Raw genomic sequence first — 26,909 nt, forward strand, 5'->3', positions numbered from 1 at the left:
TATTGGCAGCTATGGGTTACTTCCTGGGCAAACTTAGTGCCTTTTAATACATATGGTAAATAATATGCAAGCAGTAGTGATGAGAGAATCTGTCCTGTTTCTCATTGCAAAAGTGTATTTCATCTTAGAAGTGAAAAATCTTCTGGCAGTTAAAGGGTCAAGGCACATATAACAAAGTCATGGTCTCAATATTTTGCAGTATTCTGGGGCCCATATGAACAGGCTTCTGAAGTAACTTTGAATTAACTTTTTAACCAGTCAAATCAGAAAGGATAAAATATGGTTAAGAGTCAAATGCCACTTTTCCTAATAGGATTTCTACTGGTCCCTTTTAAGACTGCAAGCAAGTATTGTAAGTATTACATATCATCAATAATAATACATTTTACTTAGGAAATATGATTTAACTATGCAATTACGTTTCTGCCAAAATACAGTACATGAAATGGTAGGTGTTAGTATAATTCCATAGGAGAAACAGAAGGCCTGCAACAACTTACAGACATGCCCTGTAAAATGACTGAACAACAGCCCCCACAGCATCTGCTGGTTTATATTGTATTTAATCATTGGCGGCTAACTAGCAATTCTACTTACTCGATCATAGTTATCTTCAAAGGCTGTATATCACTGAATGTGAACAACAATTAGAAATTGTTTGTCTCTCACTTAGCAGAGAACCGATAAGCAGGAGCAGAACATTATTAATCTTCAGCTGCTATATCTATCTGAAACAAGCCTATCCATATTATCCAGCACTACTAAACAGAATGATATCGGGCTACTGTTTGCGTTTTATTTCAAGACAACCAGTGTACAGAAGAAGGATAACCTGCTGCTAAATGCTGGCTATGTAGCAAATTTCAAATTATTACAGAATCAAAGGGATATTAGCACCAAAATAAATTAGATTTTCAAATGTGACCTAAAGGGCCACTCTAAGCCAAGGGAGGAACACAGGGCATATGTGATTATAGAAATATAGTTATTACAATAGATTAAGGGGAAATAGTCAAAGTCTAGTTGGAACAGTGGAAAACAAGGAAAGAAGTAGTAATTGCAAATGACAGAACATTGAGGAAGTACGACGTCTCAAAGAAGAGGAGATATACAGAACATAATACTAGTGGTTCAAGGTATAGTGGAGAAAGTAACATAATATTGATGATGAATAGAAGGCACATGGAACTGAGAATAAGGAGAGACAATGATGTTGGACTTTTGAAATTAAAGAAGGACAATATTACAATATTATTATCACCACATATTTAGTACCAACATATTCCACAGCTCTGTACAATAGATAGGTGTACGCATCAAACTTAGCAATTAGCACTTAGCAGGTGACAATGAAATATAGTGTGTATTGAAGCTTAGGGACTGATTTAAGAATGTTCTGGACAAGTTTGTTTCTCTGATTTGGGCTTTATAGCACTTTTTTCTTATTGTTCCTTAATCCATGACTTTTACTTAATATATCAAGTGTAAATTGCATAAAATCCACAAATCTAAAAATGCACCAAGTAAAGGCTGTTGAGGTCATGTAGAATTTAAGGGAAGCTAACCTTCTTTTCTTGCAAACATTTGTCTGTGGTTTTAGAGGTTTTCATAGGAACATGCATTCAGTCATTTAGTTGTATACTAAGTGCTTGAGTAGTTTTATTAGTAGATTATGCAAGTATTAATTGGGAGGGAAAGATTCCAGTGGAGAGGGAAATATTAAATAGATGGGTTAGGAATTTGATTAAACAGGGATTGGTGCAGAAAAAGTTTGAATGAGTATGAGTTCTAGAGGATAGGTAGTAAGATGGAGAAACCATTTGTTTTGAAACTTCCACTGAGTCACAGGTGGAAGGAGCCAAGAGGAGATTGGGGGTAGTGTTGGGGAAGGATGTTGTTAAGTGATGTCAATTCTCTTGGGGGTCACATTTATCACAGAATAATTCACCCACTTTCTATTAACTACTATGGGATTTTTAGACATGTATTTATCGATGGTTGTTCATCAATTGGTAAATAGATTTCTTAAAATCCCATAGGAATGAGTTTTTCTGTGGTAAATTCTAATCTCACATTTTGATAAATCTGCCCCTAAGTGCCAGTTTTTCTTTTGAAGTGCTCACCACTGAAGTGCTTGGAGTATGCTGATGGGGTAGAGAAAGAAAATGCGTGCACCAAAGTAGGTGTGGTTGGCTAAGCAGAGGCTGACATTATAGTAGATTAGTAAAAATTGTATCTGAAAGTTTTTTTTTCTCCAGACAAAGATTTGTGGCAGAAGTTCTCAAATATACATGCCCATCTTTGGTGAGCTTTGGCATGACCCATATGCCAAGGTTAAATCTTCTCTTTTTATCATGACTTGGCAGTGTAGGGATTGCAGGTAGTGGGATGTTGGTCTCCTGGGGCAGACAAGGCTCACACCCACAAAATGACTCATGAATCCCAAAATAGGCTACAACTGGCATGTGGTCAGTTTTATTCAAAAAAGGAAAACACAAAATCATAAAACCTTGGCCAACTTAGGGCTATGTAACACAGAAAGAAACAACCCTCTCTATAAAGGGTGAAGCCAAGAGCCCCTACAAACAGAACATAATTTCAGCAGGTTTTCTCCATGTATGCCCCAAAATGTGCATTGGAAATCAACAAATGGCCTAACATTCCAACTCACGTGGTCACATGTAATGCTCAAGGCCACCCCCTTATATAAATTAACCTAGAAAATAAGGAACTACCTTGATAAATACAGTGTGGAGGGACTGACTGGATGGGAATGATATGGAATAATTGTGTCTCAAGTGTTGGGGACATTGCTGTACCATCAGAAATTGTTTGAATAGAATAGTTTAATAGAAATGAATGCATGAAAAACGGCACTGCATACTGTTGAGTTTAATGTAAGTTTTGTTGAAATGACCATCACTGAAATAACTTGTTAGTGCATTCTGAACATTTCGGTAAACAGAAATGTTAAAAATTGGAGACTGGACTCAATCAGTCTGAAAATTCTGTATGAGAATATTATTATAGAAATAATATAATAATAACATTCATCCAGAAAATACAATGGACAGAAATCTTACTGGTGTTTGCAGCCATCAGTAATTTAAAATATTTACATACAGAATTTGCAAACTAATGCATTCCGCTTGAGAAATACCAGGAAAACCGAATAAAAAATTGTATCATTCTTACCCATGGGCAATCCAGCACTCTCATAAGTGGCTCAGCTGAAGGCAGACAGACAGACAGTAGCACATGGAAATTGATGCCTATGTCAGTTTACCCATTAGATGTATGCAAATTTTGAATGCAGTAAAAAAAAACAACAAAATAAGGTTTTTAGCTTTGCCTTTACCCAAGATAGAAACCTCTGGAGATGAAAAGTCCATAAAATGCACCAGAGGCAGACATTTTGAACATGGATGAGCGAATTTTTTTCGGCAAGTTTCAAGAGAAAAAAATGCTGCTTGTCAAAAAAATTAGCTGGACATCAAAAAATTGTTGTCACCCATAGACTGTAATGCAAATTTTTTGCCAAGCGAAACGGGTCAAATTCGCCCATCTCTAATTTTGAACATTCTTCATGACATATCCATTGCATTATGCAAAGAGATATGCAAACTCTCGTCTAATTGTTTGCAACCATTATTTATAAATGTCATTTGCATTACAAATAGATTATTACTATCAATACATTTTTATTACAGATTGATAACATTTTATGCACACGGTATTATACATTTATGAGACAATACATTCAATTTATTCAAGACTTGTATTCTTATACCAGAAACAATTCACATTTGATTAGTATGGAAACCATTTGTTGGTCATGGGGGTTATTTATATTAATTGACTTGGATCTTTTGATGTTGAATCCATACAATTAGCAGCGTCTGGTATATATTCAATTTAGTTATACATTGACTAAATGCTAATTGTAAATTATCCATGTGCATGTCATCACTATTAAATATGTATTGAATTGAATTTCTAAATGCTTAAAACTTGTAGCTAATTTCCGATTTGACATTTGAAAGAACCCTAAGGTCAGATGACTGGCAAAAAAAGACAAAGGATCTTTGTCGCAAAGTTCATGGTTCAAAATTATTCCCTTGTTTACCGAAAGTAACTAAACTAAACCTTTGCTCACCTTTATATTTGTCCATTCTGTCAACCACTGTATCATGTCAATTCATTTAAAATCAATATGACACATTTTCTCTGGAAATGTAGAGCCAGTTTGTGTGTAATTAATCAGTTCAGATATGCTTTAGGCATTAATTAACCAAATTAGACTAATTAGGAAAACTGCCTTAGGCTTTTTTACCAAGAGGTGTAAAACATTTCACTTAGCTTTTAAAGTATTTTTAGCCTAATCGTTAATTCTCCAAAGGATTTTATAATTAGCACATTAACAAGCAATTCTCTAATGCAATGTTCTATATTCAAGTAGAAGATCCGATTGCAGATTTAAACTGGATGATCATCTCACATTTATCACAAGCATTCATTCAAAAACGTATTTTGTAGACAACTTCAGGTGCCCATAGAATTTTATATATCATCAAATACTAGATAAGTTGTTCACAAATACCATGTTATGAAACGTTTTCAACCATGTGTCTGTGGCAAGGAAATAACTTACGGCATTTAAGTACTGCAAGAAAGTAATCAAATTGTTTTCATAGCATCTTGTTTAGCAAAGTTTCCCATTAATAAAAATTCACGTTTGGGAGAAATTAGCCCATCACTGGAAAATGTTTTGCAACCAAATATGGAGAGGTTAGATCATCTCAAGCCAAGTGAATAGCCAAGAGGTAGAAACCAGGTCTATGCCAGTTTACCTTTTGGTTAAACACAAACGTTGAATGCAGAAACAAAACCAACAAAATGTTTAATTTGAAATGTTCCAGTTTGCCTAGTTGTACCTTTTAGTTACACGTTAAAGGTGGTCTTATTGAGTTTATTCTCTGACTATATAACTCAGTCCACCTTGATCTATATTTTAACCATGCCTTCTTTACTCATATGACCTAGTGTTTCAGATTATGCATTTGCACTTTGCAATTGTATTAATGAGTGGAAAATAATATTAACTTCTTTGATTGTATTGCCTGTGACTAGTGATGGGCAATTAAATTCACAATGTTTTTACAAAACTTCATTGAAAATTCTCTAGCAAAAAATCTGCTGTGACAAAAAACATTTGTTGCATGTCAAAAATTCGAATATCGAAATTTATCATGTACTGTCTCTTTAAATATTCAACTTCGACCACTCACCATCTAAAACCTGCTGAATAGATATTTATGCCTATGCGGGACCTCCTCAAACCCATTTGGAGTCATTTGGTGAAAAAAAAAAACTTTAATTCGAATTTGATCAAATGCAATATTCCTTCGATTCAAACTATTCTAATTTGGCTGAATACGATCAAAAATGGACCTATTCAACCACAAAAAAAAACCTTCGACTTAATTTCAGATGGTCTTTTTTCAATTTGAAATTCGACCCTTGATAAATATGCCCTAAGTGTTCTGGTTTTCAACAAGTTGCTAAGAGTATTATGTTTTATTGCAAACCATTTAGGTGACAAAAGAAGACATGTAGATGACAGGCAGACAGAAAGATGACAAGACAGTATGTATATTTAGACCTTCTAAATATTTAGGAGCACATTTACTAAGCTTGAGTGAAGGATTCGAAGTAAAAAAACTAGTTTTTTTTGGGTACTTCGACCATCGAATAGGCTACTTTGAACTTTCGACTTCGATTCGAACTATTCAAACTAAAAATCGTTCAACTATTCGACCATTCGATAGTCGAAGTACTGTCGCTTTAAAAAAACTTCGACTACCTACTTCGCAACTTTAAACCTACCGAGCTTCAATGTTAGCCTATGGGGACCTTCCCCATAAGGTTTCTAAGCTTTTTTTGATCAAAGGAAATCCTTCGATTGATGGATTAAAATCCTTCGAATCGTTTAATTTTTCCTTTGATCGTTCGATGGAAGTATTTGCGGAAAATCCTTCGGCTTCGATATTCAAAGTCGAAGGATTTTTATTCGAGGGTCGAATATCGAGGGTTAATTAACCCTCGATATTCGACCCTTAGTAAATGTGCCCCTTTATATAAAATGTATAACTATATGAAATGGTCAGTAAAATACGTCTATATCTTTAAAATAAAAAAATGCATTATATCAGTAGCATACCACAGCAACATTTTTCGTTCCCTTGCCATTAATCTAGAAAACTACTGAAGCTTGAAACTGTATTAACACTTCCATCATCTTGCTCTGACACACAATCTTTAGCTTTAAGTGTTTTACCATTGATTATTTTAAAGAAAAGTATCACAAATTACCTTCTGACCTGTGGTTTACCCTTCATAAAACAATGATAAAAGCAAAACATAATAATAATAACAATACCCCATACTAGTGTGGTAATGGGTGCTTGTGTGCTGTAATGTAGAAAATATACCCAAATATTGAAAATCTGCGCTATGCATTGAAGTCAAAGAGCTTTTTTTTTTTTGCTGCTTTTTTTCTGCACAAATGCATTGATGTCAACGGCACTTTTTCAATTGATTTTATTTGTGTCAAAAAAAGTATTAATGTCAATGGGCATTTTCTCGCATATTTTTTTTGTGGAAACATCTGCAAAACACAGAATTTTGCCCTAAACCCATGCCTGCCAAATAATAATACGTTTTTAATGGAAAAATATGCACAATATGACAATATGAAAAATGATTCCTTTTGCAATGTTTCTTTGCACACATTGCTTTCCCCCTACAAAATGTGGATTTTTGTTCTAATTTGTGTGGGTTTTTTCAGTTCACAACTTTATTTACAGTCCAAAAGTATCCTTAAAAATGGAAATCTATAATGGCATTCTTGATCTGGGCAAGCAAAACATACCTTATATATGAAATTAACTGATAAATGAATTGACCTTTTGGTTGTCTGCATTTTTCTTGGTCAGTATCGTTTATGTTTATTTGGCTCACTTGAAACATGTTCTTTCTTTTATTGGCTATTTCCTCAAAAGTTGACTATTGACTACATGTCCGATTAAAGCATCACTGGCAGTAACAAAGCATCATTAAAATAGGAATTTAGGCTAGGGCTAGCATTTCCATTAATTTTGCAGATTCTCCTTTGGGGTTGGTCACATTCACTTGCTTATGCAGCTGGGAGTTTACTTTACGGTGAAACATGCATTCACTGAGCTACTAGTCTGCTTTGAGGGCTTTATGTATGCTGCAGATTGGTCATGACTGATATATTGAATGTTTCATCGTTAATGTATGGCAAAAAAGTTTCACAAGACACCACCATTACTTTTATTACATGGGCATTACATGGGCACTCAGGATCATTATTTACTAAATCTGCCTACATGTTTTTGTTATTCCAATTCTTTAACAAGATATAAGGGTCTAAATACAAGACATGCTATTTTGCATAATACAGGGATTTGTATCAGAAATATGTTTTATTATCTTAGGTCAAGTGTCTAATTAAAGCTAAAAAAATGTCTAGGAGGCTTTACTTTTCCTTAAGATAATATATTCACTCAGATTCATTAAGCTAAAACTAGTAAAAAAAAGGCAAGTGCGAGATAAAAACTTTTCAAATATAAAATTGAATAAAATAATTTTTTTTGTTTAATCCGTGTTTTGTTTATAAGGGTTTTACATCTATAGGGTTAGACAGAAATGTTTGCCCTGACTATAAAATGCTAATCCCTATTAATATGCTAATTCTCCCCCCCCCAATGGGGCATTTACAAGAAGTGTGAAATGAAGATTGGCTGAAGCAAAGTAGAGCAAATTATTTTAGAATTAATCTGACACATGGGGATGAGTTACATTGAGCTTTATTCCATTTTTAAAATGTTGGAAGAAAATGTTTTTTAAAATGTCGTTTTTGCACCATTTTTATGCCGTTGGAAAGAAAAATTCATAAAAGTATCTTTAAACTGTTATTCTTTCACTAAAATATGAAAAGTGGTGGTTGAGTCTGGAATTTAGGTCAAATTTCTGTTTGTGAATATGGAGAAAGTATTTTACTCCAGTTTACCATCACTTTTACTCAATGGACTACTTCCACTTTTGTGAATCCCCCCTATAACTACTGTCAAGTCTGATTTGATTAATCCTGTACCAGAGCGCCTTGATGTAGGGAAACCGTAGAATTACCACCACCTTAAAGGTAGAGGTAATCCCACTGTAGGCTGCATCAATATATGCAGCAGACTTTAGCCTAAAGAATAAAGCACACATACCATATTAAGGCTAAACTTTAAAAATTACACAAGTGCCTTTAATGACTGTCACTAATGCGACTGCAACTGCAACTGTGACTGTAGTCATGAATGAGCCCTTTAAAGTTCTATGTTGAAAAGTGAAAAGGAAAAGCTTCAAATAAATCTTCAGCTAAATGATATCCAGTATCTACAAACAACCAATAGCAGCATATCTGCAAACTGACTCAGAAGAAGCATTAACCTCATACTGTGAGCACATGTGGCAAGAGGATTAAGAAGTCTGTTTCTTTCAAGTTAATTTACTACTTTTTTTTTTTAATAAAAGAGGCGGTCAGGCATACTTAATAAAACCTCTTTGGCACATTTCTAAATAAGCAAGGAATAAAAGTTACTTTAATAGGGTTCATTTAAAAATGATTGCTTGCTGACTGACCCACTACTGAGCGCATTAAGCACCTTGTTTGCAACCAAATACTGATCAATTGCTGGGAATTGAAGTGAACACAATTCATATTAGCTACTGCAATATTACATCTGACAACAGCAACAGATGGACTCCGTATAAACAATATTGCTGGTTTTGATTACTGATACCCCAGTAATGGCAATCAAAGCTGAAATTAGTGTTCATAGAGATAGCACAAATAGCATATCCCTGTTATTGATATCTGTGTGCTATCTCTAACTTTATCTGTCTGATAACTAGCTATTAATTGCAGAACTCAGGGCTCTGAAGCCTATTTGATCACTTCTGACCTTGTCTCTATCATTGGTAACACAACAAAGAGCATGTATGAGTTCAAAGCATTGGCATTTTCTCCTCCATGTTAGCAATGAGGAGGAAAGCAGCTGTGAAGAACATATTAGATATTGATCTCTTTCACACTCTTGAATCGTCTTTAATTAGATTTAGACTGCAGACAATGCAGTGTATGGTAACTACTAGCTTCAGTATTATCTCCCAAGCAGGTGTTTGTAATTTAATCGGAATGATTGCATCCGGATATACGATGTATTTTAATTAAACAAACTCATTGTATGATTTTTTTTTGCACCATAGTATTGTGAAATGCATGTTTGTGTCATTTATGTGTGCATTTAGTCATCACTTACATTGAAATACTATTTAGGTATTAACACTCATGTAAAAGTTTCAAGTTCTAGTTTTAAAAAAAAAGTTCCTGAAATGTTATTGTAAAAAAATGAAAGTTGAACAGTGGTTTGTGCGATTTGATGGCAGTTTCTTCCGCGAATGACTTTTTTGCCATGACCATGGTTTTTGTTGTCTGCAATAGTGAGGTTATTTTTTTTCACAAAAATCCGAAAAAGACGTTGCTACCTAAAATCTGGTGAGATTAAAGTTGTTTTTTTTTTTAAAAAAAAAACAAGCTATAAAAAAGAAAGCAAAACTGTGATTTTGCTGAAAAACTTGCCAATGCTGAGTTTCAAAGGTAATAAATCTGCCCCATAGACTATGACTAGTTAGAATGTGCCTTAGGAGAGAGATGCAATAAGAATTTACCAAACACTTTAATAAAACTGCAGGGGATCTCCCCTCTACACCGCCTAAAGTGTTTGGCAAATTCTTATTGCATTGCTTTGGGAGAGGTTCTAACCCCTCCAACCAACACTAGGGGACCCATTCATTAAGTTCGAGTGAAGGAATAGAAGAAAAAATATGAAGTGTTTTTTTGGCTACTTCGACCATCGAATGGGCTACTTCGACCTTCGACTACGAATTCAACTTCAAATCGAAGGATTCGGACTAAAAATTGTTTCGACTATTCGACCATTCGATAGTCAAAGTACTATCTCTTTAAGAAAAAATCCTTCGATCATTGGATTAAAATCCTTCGAATCGTTCGATTCAAAGGATTTAATCGTTCGATTCAAAGGATTTGATTGTTTGATCGAACTATTTGCTCAAAATCCTTTGACTTCGATATTCGAAGTCGAAGGATTTTCATTCCCCAGTCGAATATCGAGGATTAATTAACCCTCGATATTCGACCCTTGATACATTTGCCCCTAGGCATCACTGACTAGGAGAGGCTGGGGTAATAAGAAAGTTGTTTTTTTTTTGTTTTTTTTTTTTGTCATTTCTTTTATTAAACAAAGCTTGACTAACCTCCCATCCACAATTTTGCCTTATTTATCATTAAAATAACTCAAATAAATCGGAATCATGGAAAGACTCAATAAAATCAAGCCAAAACCCGAATAGTACAATTCTTTTCTGACTTTGCTCTCGAATTGATCAGTTTTTTCGGGTTATTGCCTGAAAACCCTGAATTCTTCCGATTATCAGGCTTAACCACAATATCTTCATATTGGGATAGGGACATCTGACCTGTCAGGTATGGGTTGCTTGATATTTGGATTAGGGTTTTTGCTGTTTTCGGGGTATAATAAATCTTGAAAAAAAATCTAGTTTTTTTCCACACAAAAAATTGAGTTTTGCCTCAAAAAGCCAGACTAGAAAAATGTGAATTTTAGTAAAAGTTCTATGGTTTATTGGGATTTTTTGGCACTTTTAGCCACACTGTGACACACTGTATTTATGCAAATGAATATTCAACAAATATTTCTGGTTTACAAAAGATTAAATGAATAACAGGAAGAAAAGCCTTTGGGCTGTACCATCATGCTTACCAGGATTGTAACATGGAAATGTGTTATGTTATTGTTTATTAGGACCAAACCAGGTTATAGACAGTAGTTAAACTTTTTTTTTTTTCAATACTTTACACTAAATTGGTGGATAATTTTTACCAGACAGAATTTCTATAAAGTTTCCCTGAACTCCATTGTGAATGTTGCCAAACCTTCGGGTCCCACCCCAGTAGGTTTGCCACCTTATCCGGTTACACGGTCCAGGCACAGGGTCGGGCCGTTGATGTCTGAGAGATGTCACAGGATGGTACTATGATATGAAGATCAGCAATTGGGTGACTGATGTTTCAATATACGTGAATCCTGCCTGAGTTTCCCAATTTGGCAGTCCTTCTGAAAACCGGGCTGTCTAGGTACAAACTGGGCAGATGGCAACCCTACACCCAAGTGCATTAAGATCTATGAATCTATGAGGTCTGTCACTGTTCTGCTAAAATAAGTGTAATATTATCTTTTAATGGTTCATTTTCTCTGCAATAAATTGTGTATCCTGTGCTGTAGAGATTATAAGATGTAGCACAAAAGAGAAAAAGATTAACCCTTAAAGTTGCACCACCCCATCTTTTAATCCGAGGACTCAAGGAACAATAAAACTTAACTTTTAATAAATAAATTAAAACCGTAAGTCCAGAGGAGCGTTTAAAATAAGGTTAGGGACAGGGAGGCAAAGAACCCGAATTCAAATGGGCAAAAAAGTACACAGCATACAGTGGGTGTTTGGGATGTCAAAGAGTAACCCAGGAGCCTACAAATGTAAATACTGGTAAATCACATACAATCATTTAACAGCCATAAATCGGGGTAAACCTTGTATGATGGCTTTTAGGCCTTAAAATATCCACCACCCCTTCACCCTCAAGCACACCCTCCCATAGCCAAAGAGAGAGAAGCCAGTGTATTATGGCTGTATGTCGATTAACCCTGAATTAAATCAGGTAAATTAAATACATAAACTGCCAACCCTGGCATGCGAGTGCTGGTAGGCAGCAGAGTTCAGTTAATAAGCCATAGACTGAGATAGGGATTAACACAAAGCGCAATCAGGTCTGGTGCACCACCCCTTCACCCTCAAGCGCCCCCTCCCCTTTTCCAAAGTAAGCAACCAAAGTAGCCGTATTCAATTAGTTTTAGATTTAAATGGAGGTAAAGATTCTATCCCAGCCACAGGCTACTTTGGTTGTTTATCTTTGGGCTACCGCTTCACAGCAGAAACGGGTGGGAAGCTCTGTGGGTGAAGGGGTGGGTTCTCGACGGTGATTTTGTGGCTGGGATAGAATCTTTACCTCCATTTAAATCTAAAACTAATTGAATACGGCTACTTTGGATGCTTACTTTGGAAAAGGGGAGGGGGCGCTTGAGGGTGAAGGGGTGGTGCACCAGACCTGATTGCGCTTTGTGTTAATCCCTATCTCAGTCTATGGCTTATTAACTGAACTCTGCTGCCTACCAGCACTCGCATGCCAGGGTTGGCAGTTTATGTATTTAATTTACCTGATTTAATTCAGGGTTAATCGACATACAGCCATAATACACTGGCTTCTCTCTCTTTGGCTATGGGAGGGTGTGCTTGAGGGTGAAGGGGTGGTGGATATTTTAAGGCCTAAAAGCCATCATACAAGGTTTACCCCGACTTATGGCTGTTAAATGATTGTATGTGACTTACCAGTATTTACATTTGTAGGCTCGTGGGTTACTCTTTGGCATCCCAAACACCCACTGTATGCTGTGTACTTTTTTGCCCATTTGAATTCGGGTTCTTTGCCTCCCTGTCCCTAACCTTATTTTAAACGCTCCTCTGGACTTACGGTTTTAATTTATTTATTAAAAGTTAAGTTTTATTGTTCCTTGAGTCCTCGGATTTAAAGATGGGGTGGTGCAACTTTAAGGGTTAATCTTTTTCTCTTTTGTGCTACTATTTATCCATATAACCCTGCACACCATTTGTCTGTTTCTTTTTGATTTAGGGGTGGTGCTCCCTTATTCAGGCTTACTTACGAGATTATAAAATGTGCAGCTGTGTGAGATTGCACTGCATAATAGCTGGAGTTTATTGTAAAGTCCTGCAGGGCATTTGTTGACACTGTATAAGGCTATGAACACACAGAGCTGTAGGCACATTTTGCAGACTGAGTGAAGCAGATTTATTCCTTGCCCCTGCTCAATTGATTTGAATTATATCTGCCTGTGTGCGTTCACATGCAGCAGATCTAAAGCAATGTCAGCCCAAATGCACAAAAGGAGGCATCTTTCAGCTGACCTCCACTGTATGTGAGTGGCTCAGATAAATGGAGCAGTGGCATGGAGCAGATCCACTTAGCTCAGCCTGCAAAAATATGTAAGCTTAGAGCAGAGGCGCCTACAGCTCCATGTGCCCATAGCCTGTGGAAGCGGCACTGTTTGAGCAGAGTGCTGTTATCTGATTAACATTTTTTTAGCACAGTGATGTTATGTTGTTAATGTATTTCACCTTATACTGTATGCTCTTAGTTCATACAAATCATATTTTCTGGGATATATATAGTAATAACCGCCTTTTGCAATGTAGATGGGCTAGTGGCCTTGCAATTTACATGACAAGGGCAGTGTGTTATCCTGTTGTTTTACAGGTATGTTATACCCATATTATATGATCACCTTTAATAAAGTGATGGCCCTGCAGTATACCTGACAGTGGTATGCTGTTTTACAGAGCTCCAGCCAAGTGTACTTAATCTTAATCTTATTAAAAAAAAATCTGAAAACCAAGAACATGTCTACTTATGTCTCCTTAAGTGCTTTCATCAGCAGCTGTGTGCCTTTATGCTGAGCGAATCCAGTAGCTGGTGCAATAGTAGTTTATACTAGTCCAGTGTGCAATAGTTACAACTGTACTACTGTTGCGGGGACTAGAACCTGTTACAGTGTTCCTATTGTAGGAATAAAATAGCTCCACTGGAAAACGACTTCAATTCACATACCTATATTCTATAAGGGACATTTCTTTAGGGAACCACAGTGCATTAGATTTTACTTCTAACCAATAGAACAAAAATATGTAGAACATTGGCAACTAATAGTTTGTTGCACATGAAATATAATTGTCAAGTCTTTTGTTTTGGCCAGTTTCATAGAAAACATCCAAGGTCCAATCAAGAGGTCCAGGTGTGCTTCATTCAAGGATTCAGGCTGACAACCTGACAAGAAAGTTTAGGCAGTAAGGTGCGATGAATTGAAAGAACAGGACAGTACAACAAAACAAGCTGTTAGAGAGTTGCAGTAACTACTACTAGATAAGAAATTTCAGCTGATGAACAAATCTGTAGAGGGGTGACCTCTCTCTACTGGAGGGCTTAAAGCAGCTGGTAGTCTAACAAGTTTGCCCTCACTGGACTTGCCAGTAGTCATTTTTCATTGCGTGTAATGATAGCAAAAAATAGGACAAAGCAAAAAAGCAAAATTTAGCAAAGGGGTTTCTTCCTTTGTGTGTATATTTTATCCGATATTTTATCCTAAGCACATAAAAACTAGGTTAACATTGGCACAATAACATTTGCAGCATTTTATCCATTTTTAACCCCACAAATAGGACTGTGCTTGATTAACAGTCTTTGATAGACCTGTATGGTATGCTAGTTAAAAAGAAAAGTGTGAAACTTTTTGATAAAAATGTGAATTCTTAAGCTTTCTCTTTATACACAATTTGTTTATTTCTCTTATCTATTTTGCTAGATGAGCCTCCAATTGGTGCATTAATGGTTCCTATTAGTTTTCATAGCAACACACATATAGAACTCCCAGGGGCAGGTTCATGTGGGAAAAGGGACACAAATAGCCGCCCCTTAGAAACAACAGTGCAATTTAGTTTATGATGCAGAGAAGAGTGAGCAAGGGAGGCCTGTACTTTACATATGCCAATAGCTGGCACTAATACAGGGCACCCAAGCATCCTGTTTTCCCAGCACTGAATGAGATGCAAGCAAGAGGCATGGCATTGAATGACCATGTGTTACCCATGTCCCACCACGCCTCTATGGAGTGCTCCCAAGCACAGGCAACAGAAAGGGAGGCATTCTTTAAGAAAGTAGAACATATCAATGCTTCATTAAGAATATATTTATTCATGTATTTAGATGTTTAGGACAATTAGATGTATGCAGTCACTGAGAAGTCCAAAAACGTATTAAGACCTATAGCACATGCACTGCCAGGTAGTTTTCCATTATTCTTGTTAAAAAAGGCTGTATATTGTCTGATTACCTGGAGGTTTTTTTTCAGGCATGGATTTGCTGCACTACACCTAATTTTTTTTGTGAAATTGCCCTAGAAAATATACAGTGCCAAAAAAATCAGCAAAAACAATCCAGTGGCTTTAATGCATTTTTTGTGGAAAAAATGCCACAAAGAAACAACATTGTTTTCTATGTATTTTGCAAAATGCAAAAAGCCTTGGAATCAGTTCATTCTATGCAACTTCAATGCAGATTCGCTCATTACTAGCCGTAAATCATCTAGGAACAATGATATAAATATACCTTTGCCATTTTTACCTGAAAACTCAACTGATCTACATCCCGATAATTCATTGCAACCAGGTCAGAAACTGGATCAAAGATAAAGACAACTTGAGCAGGTACTGGGAAACCAGAAGCCAGCAAACAGGAAACAGAAAGAGCACTTTTTAAGGAAAAATGAGCCAATTAGGATTTAGAGATAATTGATGGACAGGCAGGGAACCAATCAGATGGCATGAATGGCTTTGTTTATAAACAAAGTGCGCACAATAGTGACATCATTGCGCTCACCGCAGGTGTCGCAAATAAATATAATGGCAAATAAATATACCTTTGCCATTTTTACCTGAAAACTCAACTGATCTACATCCAGATAATTCATTGCAACTTGGTAACACCCGGACAGAATGTGCCGTACAGGTACTGTATAGGATCTGTTATCCGGAAACCTGTTATCCAGAAAGCTCTGAATTACAGGAAGGTCATTGTAATGGTCTGTTAACCAGGAACCCATTGGAAAACTGCTGGTCGGGATCTTCCTCTAGGTGACTCCAGCATTCCCCTACAACTCCGGTTTTCACTGACGCCCTTTTGGGGCCCTGGAATTTTCTGTGACGGAGACAACAGGGGACCAGAGCACTACAGAGGTGAAGCGTGTAACAGGTAGGGAGTAGGCAGAAGGCAAGCTGAAGGTCAGGCTAAGGTTGAGACAGGCAGCAGGTATCTGTAGTCAAGAACAGGGTCAGAAACTGGATCAAAGATAAACACAAGCTTGAGCAGGTACTTGGAAACCAGAAGCCAGCTTGGGCAAACAGTAAACAGAAAGAGCACTATTTAAGGAAAAATTTGCCAATTTGGATTTAGAGATAATTGATGGACAAGCAGAGAAACAATCAGATGGCATGAATGGCTTTGTTTATAAACAAAGTGCTCACAATAGTGACGTCATTGCACTCACCGCAGGTGTCGTACACAGACTGATGGTGTCATCCCACATGCTGCCCCTGCCCTGCACCCACCGGTCAGCGTGCTAAAAGGTAAGGGAGTGCATCTGTCTGGCGGGGAGGGTTACAGTCATCTCCCACAGACTCCATTATAATCAAATAGCAAACAGATTGTTTTATATTTCATTTTTAAATGAGACACGGGGCTAGACATATTGTCAGTTTCCCAGCTGTCCCCCGTCATGTGACTTGTGCTCTGATAAACTTCAGTTACTCTTAACAGCTGTAAAGCAAGTTGGAGTGATATTACCCCTCCCCCCCAGCAGCCTAACAATAGAACAATGTAACCAGGTAACCAAGTTGCAAGGAATGTTTGCGCCTGCACCATTTGCACCGCAGACAGTGTAACCGGCATTTAGTATCCCGCTCATTGGCAACAGCACCTTGCCACAGATCTTCTGCCGATCTGGCACCCGATGTTTTTTCTGTTTATAGGACAAACAGGTTGAAAGTCTACTAGGAGTAATGGGGTAATAACAACAATGCAGTGGTCCAACGCAGCGGCACTGAGTAAAGTTCAAGAAGAGCTGGAGAAGGCGATCGGGGCAGAGGACACACTGTCAGTGAATAGCCAGGAGGAGAAATCAGGATGGATGGTCGCCCATTCGCCGTTTCTGAAGAGGACAGGAAGTGGAATTTCTGTAAGTTATTTCTTAATAAAGGCTTTGTTATTTTAAATTTTAATTTGTGTTGGTGTTATTTTTTCGTTGTATACTAACGAATTTTTGAAAAAAAAAAAATTTGATGTTACTGGTCCTTTAAGTAGGAGAACCAACAGCCTGCCAGTTCCATCCTAAAGTGTTGGCTCTTTCTGAAAACACATGACCAGGCAAAATGATCTGCGATGGCTGCCTACACACCAATATTACAACAAATAAAAATACATTTGCTTGTTCAGGAATGAAATTTTATATTGTAGAGTGAATTATTTGCGGTGTAAATAGTGTAATTTTAGAAATAAAAACTACATCATAAAAATAATGACAGAATCCCTTTAAATGATTTTCTAGTATACTTAATGTATGTTGACCCAAATTACAGAAAGATCCCTTATCCAGAAAACACCAGGTCACAAGCATTCTGGTCCCATTCCTGTATTTCAATAGTATCCTATGGATGTGTTTTTGAAGTACTTTACAAAAATCATTTTGCCTAATCTTTTAAATATTCCACTTTTGAAGAGAACGTCTTTTGTAATAAACCTTTATGTGGGATGAAGTTGTGACCCACTTGTCATAAATAATACCAGGGGGAAAACAATGTTCTAAGAATTATGTGCACACACCCCTACATGTGTAGGCACGTACCTGCCAGGACTTGTAAATCTAAGCTCGGGTTATCAGGGACCTGATATCTGAATCTGTAAAATGTATCTTTTTTACATTGACCTTTGTTGTTCCGTTAGCAACATGCAGCATGGCAAGATTGAATAATAATAAAAAAGGGGCACATAGGAGCCAAAAAGTGGATAACTCACCAGCTAGGCACAGTGGTCAAGGTGCAGCATAGGAAGTGTCAAATCAAAAAAGAACAGCAGCATGGGCACTCCAAGAATTTCACAAAGGGCATTGTGCTTTTGTTCTTAAAGATCCAATAATGGATCCAATGGTTTCATAGACAATGTTGGTGTGAATATATTCCAAAAGCATGAAAAGGGATATAAAGATGATGCATGCTTTCACTCTATTAAAAAAAAGTTGATTGTGGCTATTAAAACTCACCATAGCATCTTGTATTGAGCAACAATGTATGCATTTAGCCTGCTCTAATGAATTCCACCAAATTGCAGTCATGAATGCATGGGGACCATGGACATAAAACACCAGTCCTGACCTTCAAGAAATTTCAGAGTTCCTTTAGCAGGATGTCACATGCAACTGGCTTGCACCCAGTGAATTTAAAACTTTGGTATTGCTATTAATGTATCCTTTAAAATGAACGACAGTGTTTTTGCTTTGTGCTGGAGGCGCCATTAAATGTGTCTACACCAGAGCTCAAGACCCATAATAATTGCACATGGATGTCATCTTTATGAAGAACTAGACACATTGTACAGGAGTCATATTTCTGTGGAAGAAGAAGCACTGGTCACCTCTTGGGCTGCCAGCCATTAGTGTGAATTGCAAACGCTTGTGAAAAATCAATTTTTTTCAACTTTTTAAGAAAATCGTAAAAAGCATTTTTAAATTTGAGTTTTCAATTTATCAAGTTATGCTAAGATTTGGAGAGAAACCCAACTCAAAGGTCAGTTAGGGTAAGATTCTTGGTGAAAACTTATTAGCAGTTGTAGATATTCTTGGAACTATGGCTAAATGACTTTTACACCAAATATTGTGTTACTATATCTTTAACCTGGTTATGCACATTGTAGGTAAATCTACTCAACCTACTGCAACACTCCTGTTCAACTTGCTGATCACTTCATAGCAGAAGCTACTCTTCACAGTGATCTTTCTTGTTCTTTAATCTAGTGGCAGCTAAAGGCAGCTTTATAAAGCTGGCTTTTCAATGACTTAATCAGTATTCATATACTATAGTATATTTAGTTCTACTACCTGGAATAACTCAGTTCTCCCTAATTTTGCATCGAGCACCTTAATGACACATGCACAATTGATAAAGGTTTCAAAGTACTATATTGTTTTATAAACTTGTACTTATGTGATAAATATTTTTGTTTTTATATATTGTATCCCATACTTCCACCAACCTGGACCAGGCAGTTGCATTAGGATTAGTGTTTCGGCTGTATACCTGCTGGATATCTGAAAAGTAGAATATGGGTAAGGTCACTGTAATCGGATAAATAGTACATAAAGAGGGTATATAGGATAAGATAAATAGTACATAAAGGTTAGAGCATACAAAGCCATTGGCCTTAGATGGCTACTAAGAGACTGGCAATACACAGTGCCATTCCTGAGTATCCCATGTAGCACTTATAGCCTGTTGTCCGGATCAGGAATTAAGAAAGATATTGTATAGTATAGCAGTTGGCTAAAAAAGGAGTTACTATGAAGCTAATTAAAAGTTATCACAAGCCTTTAACCTCAAGTCACTATGATGAAAGCATTGCTGAGCATTCACCTAAAAATGGCTACAAATTAGATCTTTTTTTTCCAAGCAACTTTAGCAGTATATGTTCTTGAAATATGCAATATTTAGAGCTGATACAGTGTGATGTGCATGCACTAGTAACATCATATTAATGACTTAAGTTCAATTGTATTTATTCAGATCTTCCACCAAATTAAAAAAAAACTTGATTAAGATATAGCCTTTGAAATATTGCACACAAGGCTATTTGATCACTGAAATTTGCAGCTTGTAGCAGCATAATCCTAAGGCTGGAACCTAATATTTATTTTTATTATATATGTATCTTCCTAAATTGGACAAAGGGAAGCTTTGGCCTATAGTGAAGAATGGAACCAACGTAGTAGAGGTGCATTAAAGTATGTGGGATAATTCATATACAAATGCGAAACCAACATAAACATTCTAATTGAATGACATTAATGATTTATTTCTAATGACTAGTTGATATTCACACATTCCAGTTTTGTTCAGCTTTATTTGGTTATGCTGGTGCCACGTTGAGTGTGTGTCTCAGTTCCTTTCACTACTCCACACATCAATGTTTTATTTCAAGATGCCAAAATACTGTACTGTTGGTTTTGGGATGTTAGTTTTACCAATTGTACTTAGACTGAAAGCATTTCTAGAACCTGTTTTATTTTTTTTTATTTTTTACAAAGACCCCTTTATTGAAGCAAATATATGATAACCACTGTTATTTTAGTGAAGAAAAGGCCCAATAAAAAAGGAATTGTCTTTATTTTATAATTTAGCTATACCAACACAACAGAAAATACTTTAAAGCAATAAAAATGGAACACCTTAAACTTTTTTGAATGCATAAAGTAGAAATAACTCACTCATTTGATGTGGCTTAACCCCTTCATCCCTGCTTTGATTCTACTACTAACGTTCTACTGCTGTGTTTTATGTACCATTAATATTTTACTACTTTAACAAAACTGTGGATTCACTCTTTGAGGTAAAGGGGTTAAATTAATGAGCCAAAACAAAGAGTCAGAATTGATAGCTAGATGGACTTAAATAATTTATTGCATGTCTTTTTTGTTTAGAGAAGTGACTATTGAAGCAGTATCCAGCAAATCAAATATTCGTTATTATTGGCCAAATGCAAAGGAACAAAAGGGAATTATGTAAAAATAGATTTAATAGCATGATAATGGTAAACAATTATAACAGCAGCTCTAAATGAAAATGATCAGAAATGAACTAAAGGTCAGGCTTTGTATTTTGAAAATGTGTTGTATATTTTCTTATTATTAACAAGAAACTGGAATTGTACTTTCTTTAAGCCTGCCTTACACTTCCCAGTGTAAATGGAAATATGTTTCAAGAAAATCTAAAAACATGCTAAATAAATGAAAGGGGTTATGTATAGCTTTCTATGATAGAATTAAGAAATATATATGTTAACAAAAATCTGCCAGGAAGACAGTACACTAATTTGTACCACATTGGTATTTCTGAATAGTACAACGGGGATTATTATTTTTCATACCATGTGCCCTTAATTCCACACACCAAATTTATTTTAATTGCTTACTTCATGAAACTGAAGAATAAAAAAATAGATTTCTAAAGATGAGGTAAATCTTGTACAATGTATACGTGATATCTACCAAAGTTTTGTTAGAGTTTTGTCAATATAGCTCTCTAACTCAATATGATTCCATATTATATATATTGTCCTGTGCGCTTTTTTTAAAAAGGGATGAAAGTAATTTCATGTGAAAAAGCAACATGGAAATGTTTCAAACTATTTAGCAATACGCAAAGAGAAAATAAAAACAAAAATGTCTTCCAAGAGTGCAATGGTTGAATGCATTTATATTATATAAACATTATTCTTTGCTTTTTCTACAGAGTTATCTCTGCTCATGCTTTACATCCAAAACGTCCCAATGGAAGAAAGCAAACTACACTAGTGGCTTCGGAGACAACTGAAGTAATAAACACAATTCAACTCTGACACTTGGATTGCAGAGTTACCACGTTAATTGGTAAATAGGATTTTCTACAAATATACAACATATAAAAACTGTTAAATATATAACTTTAGGCTTTTTTCAAAATACATTTAATGATTTCTTTCAAACAAGTGTTACTTTTTTTTCCTTTTTTTTCTCTTTAATTTGCCTTCTGGTGCTAAAGGGTGTATAGAATGTGGCCACAAATGACCAAACATGCTCTTTTGCAAATACCTTTTTATCCAATTTCAACTATCAAAATGGATTTGTAGAAGAGGTGTATTTTACTGGTTAAAACTGAAAATGAGTTTTAGTATGGCAATGTCATTCTAAGTACAGAGGAATAAAGATACCATTAAGACAGTTTTTGTGTTGTGAAATTTGTTTTAAAACATAGGCTGTTTTTTTTTCTCCATGCTCCATTAAGTTTCATAGATGTACTTTTGAAGAGCTATTTTCTGCATATGCTTTGCTGCAGTTGTCCATAAAGATGTCCACTGGAATGTAAACTTCCAGCACTGTAACTGCTGACATGTCCTTTGAAATCATAAGTAAGCATTCATGTTAAACCTGTACCCTTTGCCCCAGTTCTGGGTTTTGTCCTTTTTAACATTTGCTTTGCTCTTTGGTCTATTGTATTTATATCCAACATATAAGAAAATAAAAGCAATTCGGCAAGTCCAGGACACTAGAAGTCAATCTCTTTTTGCACTTTAGTCCTCTTGTAGACAAAACAGTCTTCTTTCTAAGGCTGATTGGAGCGAATACTCTTCTGGATAGTAGAATATTCAAATTCAAAGATGTTGGCAACATCTAGTCTGGATGAAATGTTAACCATGAGCTGTATTGCTAATGCCCGGTCATATATCATGTCAACACACATTATTCCTTTCTCCGATAATCCTTAACAAGAATGGACAAAGTTTTGCTCAAAATTTTGTGAAATTAGGCTATCTTTTATGAGATACTGGATGAACAGACAGAGTAGATGGCATAAAATGATGATCCACAGCAGTGAAATTGTCTAAAGTACGAAGATCTCAAAAGCTTGAACTGCTTCTGCAGGGCTTTGATGTTGCTTTTGTCAGGAGACCTGTAGATCAATACAAACATAGAATGTAAGTCAATATTTTTATTTTAAGTCTCTATTGTTCTCTGTTAAATGTAACCTTTGGTAAGTATGTTCAGATCTCAAAGGAGCCTATAATGAACTAAACAATACTCATCCTGACTCTTAAAACCATGCTTGCAAAACAACATGCAGATAAGACCCAGTGGTTGTAAAGCTTTCACTGACATGTTTTGGAAAATATAAAAAGGTGCTGCTACTGATTTTCAGGGTTTATAATATGTTTTCTAAAAATAAGGGAAAACCAAATGCATATTTAAAACATACAGCACATTGTTGATGACATACATATCTGATGATTAAACAAGTTTTTGTTCTGTAAGAAGTACAATTGTTTATTTTGCTTTTTTATAGCCCCACCCAAAGGCCTCCATTTACACCATCCACTAATCATTAATTTATGCTCAGACAGCTGTGACCCACCCTTTTAAAGAATAATGCATTCAGAGCAAAACACGAATACACTTAATAAATAACCAGTGGATGTGTAGGTATTACATGAGATCAAACAAAAACAGCTGCAAGAAGACTGCAAATGAGTTTGGAAGTGTGGGAAAAAAAGAAAAACCTCAATGAACTTGGACCGGTCAATTCTCTCTGAGATACTTAATATACTACTGCATGAAAAATAACTTAAGTAGTCTCATGTTGTAAGTCACTGGACCTTGCAAAAGAAGAGCATATACTATCAGTGGTAGTAGTATGTTTGTTTGATGACAAAATGTTAAAATAAACAATTCAATCAGACATTAATAATATTCCCCAAACTTGTACAATTCAGTCACCAATTCTGTGGTAGTACCAACTGAGATGCATCTCTTCCTGCAGCTGCTAGAAATAGGGGTAAAGTTACTGTATGCAGGTCACATGGTGGTGTATTCAGTGATTGCCACTAATTACCAATTCAAATAGCCCTACGGTATATAAAAACACACATCAGTTTAGGGGCTAAAGCATCCCACTATCTCGCTTGGACAGGAGATTATATTTACCTTTTTATGGTTTTAAAATCTAGAAACAACTCAGGATATGAAATCATTCATGAATATTACATACTATTTAGAGGGAGGTACATTATAAATGTTGTTAAAGCAAAATGTGATGCAAGTTACACAACAAAACTGAATATTTACTGCTGAATAACTGGCAAAAGCTATAACTGTTACATTGTAATATTGCAGTGGCAAAAACAATTCTCCCTGTCTTACTATTTGCAGGCAAGACAATATTAGAACTTGGAAACAAATATATACACATAGAATTTGTAGAGAATGTTGGCCAAGTGAACCTTGTTCACAACAGCTACAGGTATTAAAAATAATTAGAAAAGAAAATACAGTCTTTAGTTCTATAAATATTATTTTGTATTCTATATATCTAAGGATACTACAGAATATTAAGTCCAAACACTGTATTTCATTATTACAAATTTCTGTTCTATGTAATAACAACCACCAACTTGCCAGTACTGGAACTTAAAGGGATACTGTCAGGCCCGGACTGGCAATCTGTGGGTTCTGGCAAATGCCAGAGGGGCTGCTGTATGGTTCCATAGAAAGTTACCATATAGTGGGCTGGAAGGAGGTTGTTTGGGCTGGTAGGGGGCTGTTTGGGCCTCTGTGTACTTGGAATGGCAGGGCCTATTTTGACTACCAGTCCAGGCCTGGATACTGTCATGGAAAAACCTGTTTTTTTCAAAACACATCAGTTAATAGTGCTGCTCCAGCAGAATTCTGCACTGAAATCCAATTCTCGAAAGAGCAAACAGATTTTTATTTTATTTTTAATTTTGAAATCTGACATGGGGCTAGACATTTTGTCAGTTTCCCAGCTGCCCCAGTCATGTGACTTGTGCCTGCACTTTAGGATGGAATTAATTTCTGGCAGGCTGTTATTTCTCCTACTTAATGTAACTGAATCAGTCTCAGTGGGACTTGGCTTTTAAAATTGAGTGTTGTTCTTAGATCTACCAGGGATATATTGTTATATTGTGTTAGGGAGCTGCTAACTCATTAGCTTCCCATTGTTCTGTTGTTAGGCTGCTGGGGGGGGGGGTGATATCACTCCAACTTGCAGTACAGCAGTAAAAAGAGTGATTGAAGTTTATCAGAGCACAAGTCACATGACTGGAGGCAACTGTGAAATTGACAATATGTCTAGCCCCATGTCAGATTTCAAAATTGAATATACAAAGTCTGTTTGCTCTTTTGAAAAATGGATTCCAGTGCAGAATTCTGCTGGAGTAGCACTATTAACTGATGCGTTTTGAAAAAAACATGTTTTCCCATGACAGTATCCCTTTAAAACAATTTCCCACTCAAATGAATGGGAGATGTCAGTGGACAATATCAGGCACTTTTCAACTGTCAGTTCACCACTAACTTTAGGCCCATGGCACATTGAGCATTTTGACCTCCACTGTTGTGACAAGGCCTTCCTGTCTCTTCTACTGAATCCTATGTAAGTGTGCATATTGTCAGTGCAGAACCCTAGAGCTACAACATCCTGGTACTTGGTGGCAATTCCAGGGTTCCTACAGTGGGTTACATCAATATGTGCAGCAGACTTGTGCCAACAGAATCACATAGGAACACCATATAATGATGAGCTTTAGAGTTAACAACTCTGAAAATGCTAGCCACAATTTGCATCCAATGTAATACTACACACAACTTTCCACATTATAGGAAGAAGCCTATTGTCAGACTTCTTTTAATATATCAGGCAGTAAACAAGATACAATACATTGTAGTAACCGATACTATTGTTTTAAAAACTCCCAAGGGTTTTCTTCTCAAACAACACCTCCATAGTATAGTTATAATAATTTAAAGCATACTGAGGCTTACTTATAAACACTGGGAAAATTTGCACCTGGGGAGTAACCCATAGCAACCAATTAGTGATTAGTTTTTTCAGCCAACTGCAGGTTAAACAGTGAAAGCAATCATCTGATTGGTCACCATGGGTTACTGCCCAGGTGCAAATTTGCCCACTGTTTATAAATGAGCCCCACTGTTGGCTGGTTTATAATCATAATATAATTTTGGTGTTACTAGTCTGTTAATGTAGAACAAATATATCAAGTACTATACTAGGTCTAGCCTATTTTAGTCACTATGAGACCTGAACTTCTGCATGTGGGGACAGATTTACATAGGGTCGCATATCGAGCGTTAATTAACCCTCGATATTCGACTGCCGAAGGTAAATCCTTCCACTTCGAATATCGAAGTCGAAGGATTTACCGCAATTAGTTTGGTCAAACGATTTTTAGTTCGTTCGTTCGATTCGAAGTTGGAGTCAAAGGTCGAAGTAGCCAATTCGATGGTCGAAGTAGCCAAAAAAATCATTCGAAATTCAATGTTTTTTTTATTCTATTCCTTCACTCGAACTAAGTAAATGTGCCCCTGAATGTCTCCCTAAATGCTGAACCATTTTAATAAATAACAATAAACATCATGTTGCTTTAAGTACCCTTGTGTGCCCCATTCTTTTAGATGTCTGACCCAGCTTCATGTTAAAATATATCAAGGTGGACTGGACTTAGACTTGTTTGTTACATTCTACCATTTGTAACATTTTACAATAATAACAAGAAGTTTTACAATACGCAAAGCTTTTCAGATGTAAGAGTAAGAATGAATGTCCCAAACTGCAACCTTGCCCTCAAAAAGTGAGGACAGAGTAAAAGAAGATTTTACATAAAATTAACAAATAAACAAACAAACAGGTAGGTTAAGATAATAAACTCAATTAATAAATTAAGCCCAGTGGATAAAGAGAAAATGAAAATAATGGACCATTATTTTCTGAAGAACACTAGCTTGGTTGGATTAGATAAGAGAAAGTCAAACATATCTGTTTAAATATGAAGCATTTTAAAAATCTAATCTTTATTTGTGGAGTCAATAAAATCAAAATAAAGTAACTATGTCTTTTTAAACAGCAGTTTGAATTTTGCATCACTTGTTTTTGCTTTAATAGCTTCCTGCCAGCATTTCTTACATTCTAATAAATAACTAATGGGCATAAATCTATGCCGATCAATGCTAAGTCAACTCACATAGTACAACTGTAGCGAGGCCAATAAGGCTTACATACAAACTAAATGAGGATAGGGATGCCCGAATGTTGCAACTCCTGTTGAAATATGCACTTTTAATTCCATTTTGTAGCACAAAAATTCACCTGAAAGATAAAGGCACACTTCCAGAGGCAAAGGCAAACTGTTAGCAAAAAGACATGGTAACTGCTCTTATTTT

General features: G+C 36.1%; 1 protein-coding gene across 3 annotated transcripts in view; it reads right to left on the reverse strand.

Annotated features, from left to right (window-relative positions):
- Positions 1 to 19,662: 19,662 nt before the first annotated feature.
- tafa5.L (TAFA chemokine like family member 5 L homeolog) overlaps positions 19,663 to 26,909 on the reverse strand; it is a 263,103-nt gene continuing 255,856 nt past the window's right edge. For all 3 annotated transcript variants that reach the window (XR_005966290.1, XM_041586434.1, XM_041586436.1), the window contains one exon: positions 19,663 to 22,608. Coding sequence is in view for 1 of the 3 variants with exons in the window: in XM_041586436.1 (XP_041442370.1) it covers positions 22,600 to 22,608 (9 nt within the window). In the remaining 2 variants the exon portion in view is untranslated. The remainder of the gene's footprint in view (positions 22,609 to 26,909) is intronic.

Source organism: Xenopus laevis, chromosome 3L, assembly GCF_017654675.1.
Source record: "Xenopus laevis strain J_2021 chromosome 3L, Xenopus_laevis_v10.1, whole genome shotgun sequence".
In the NCBI taxonomy this organism is placed as follows: domain Eukaryota; kingdom Metazoa; phylum Chordata; class Amphibia; order Anura; family Pipidae; genus Xenopus; species Xenopus laevis.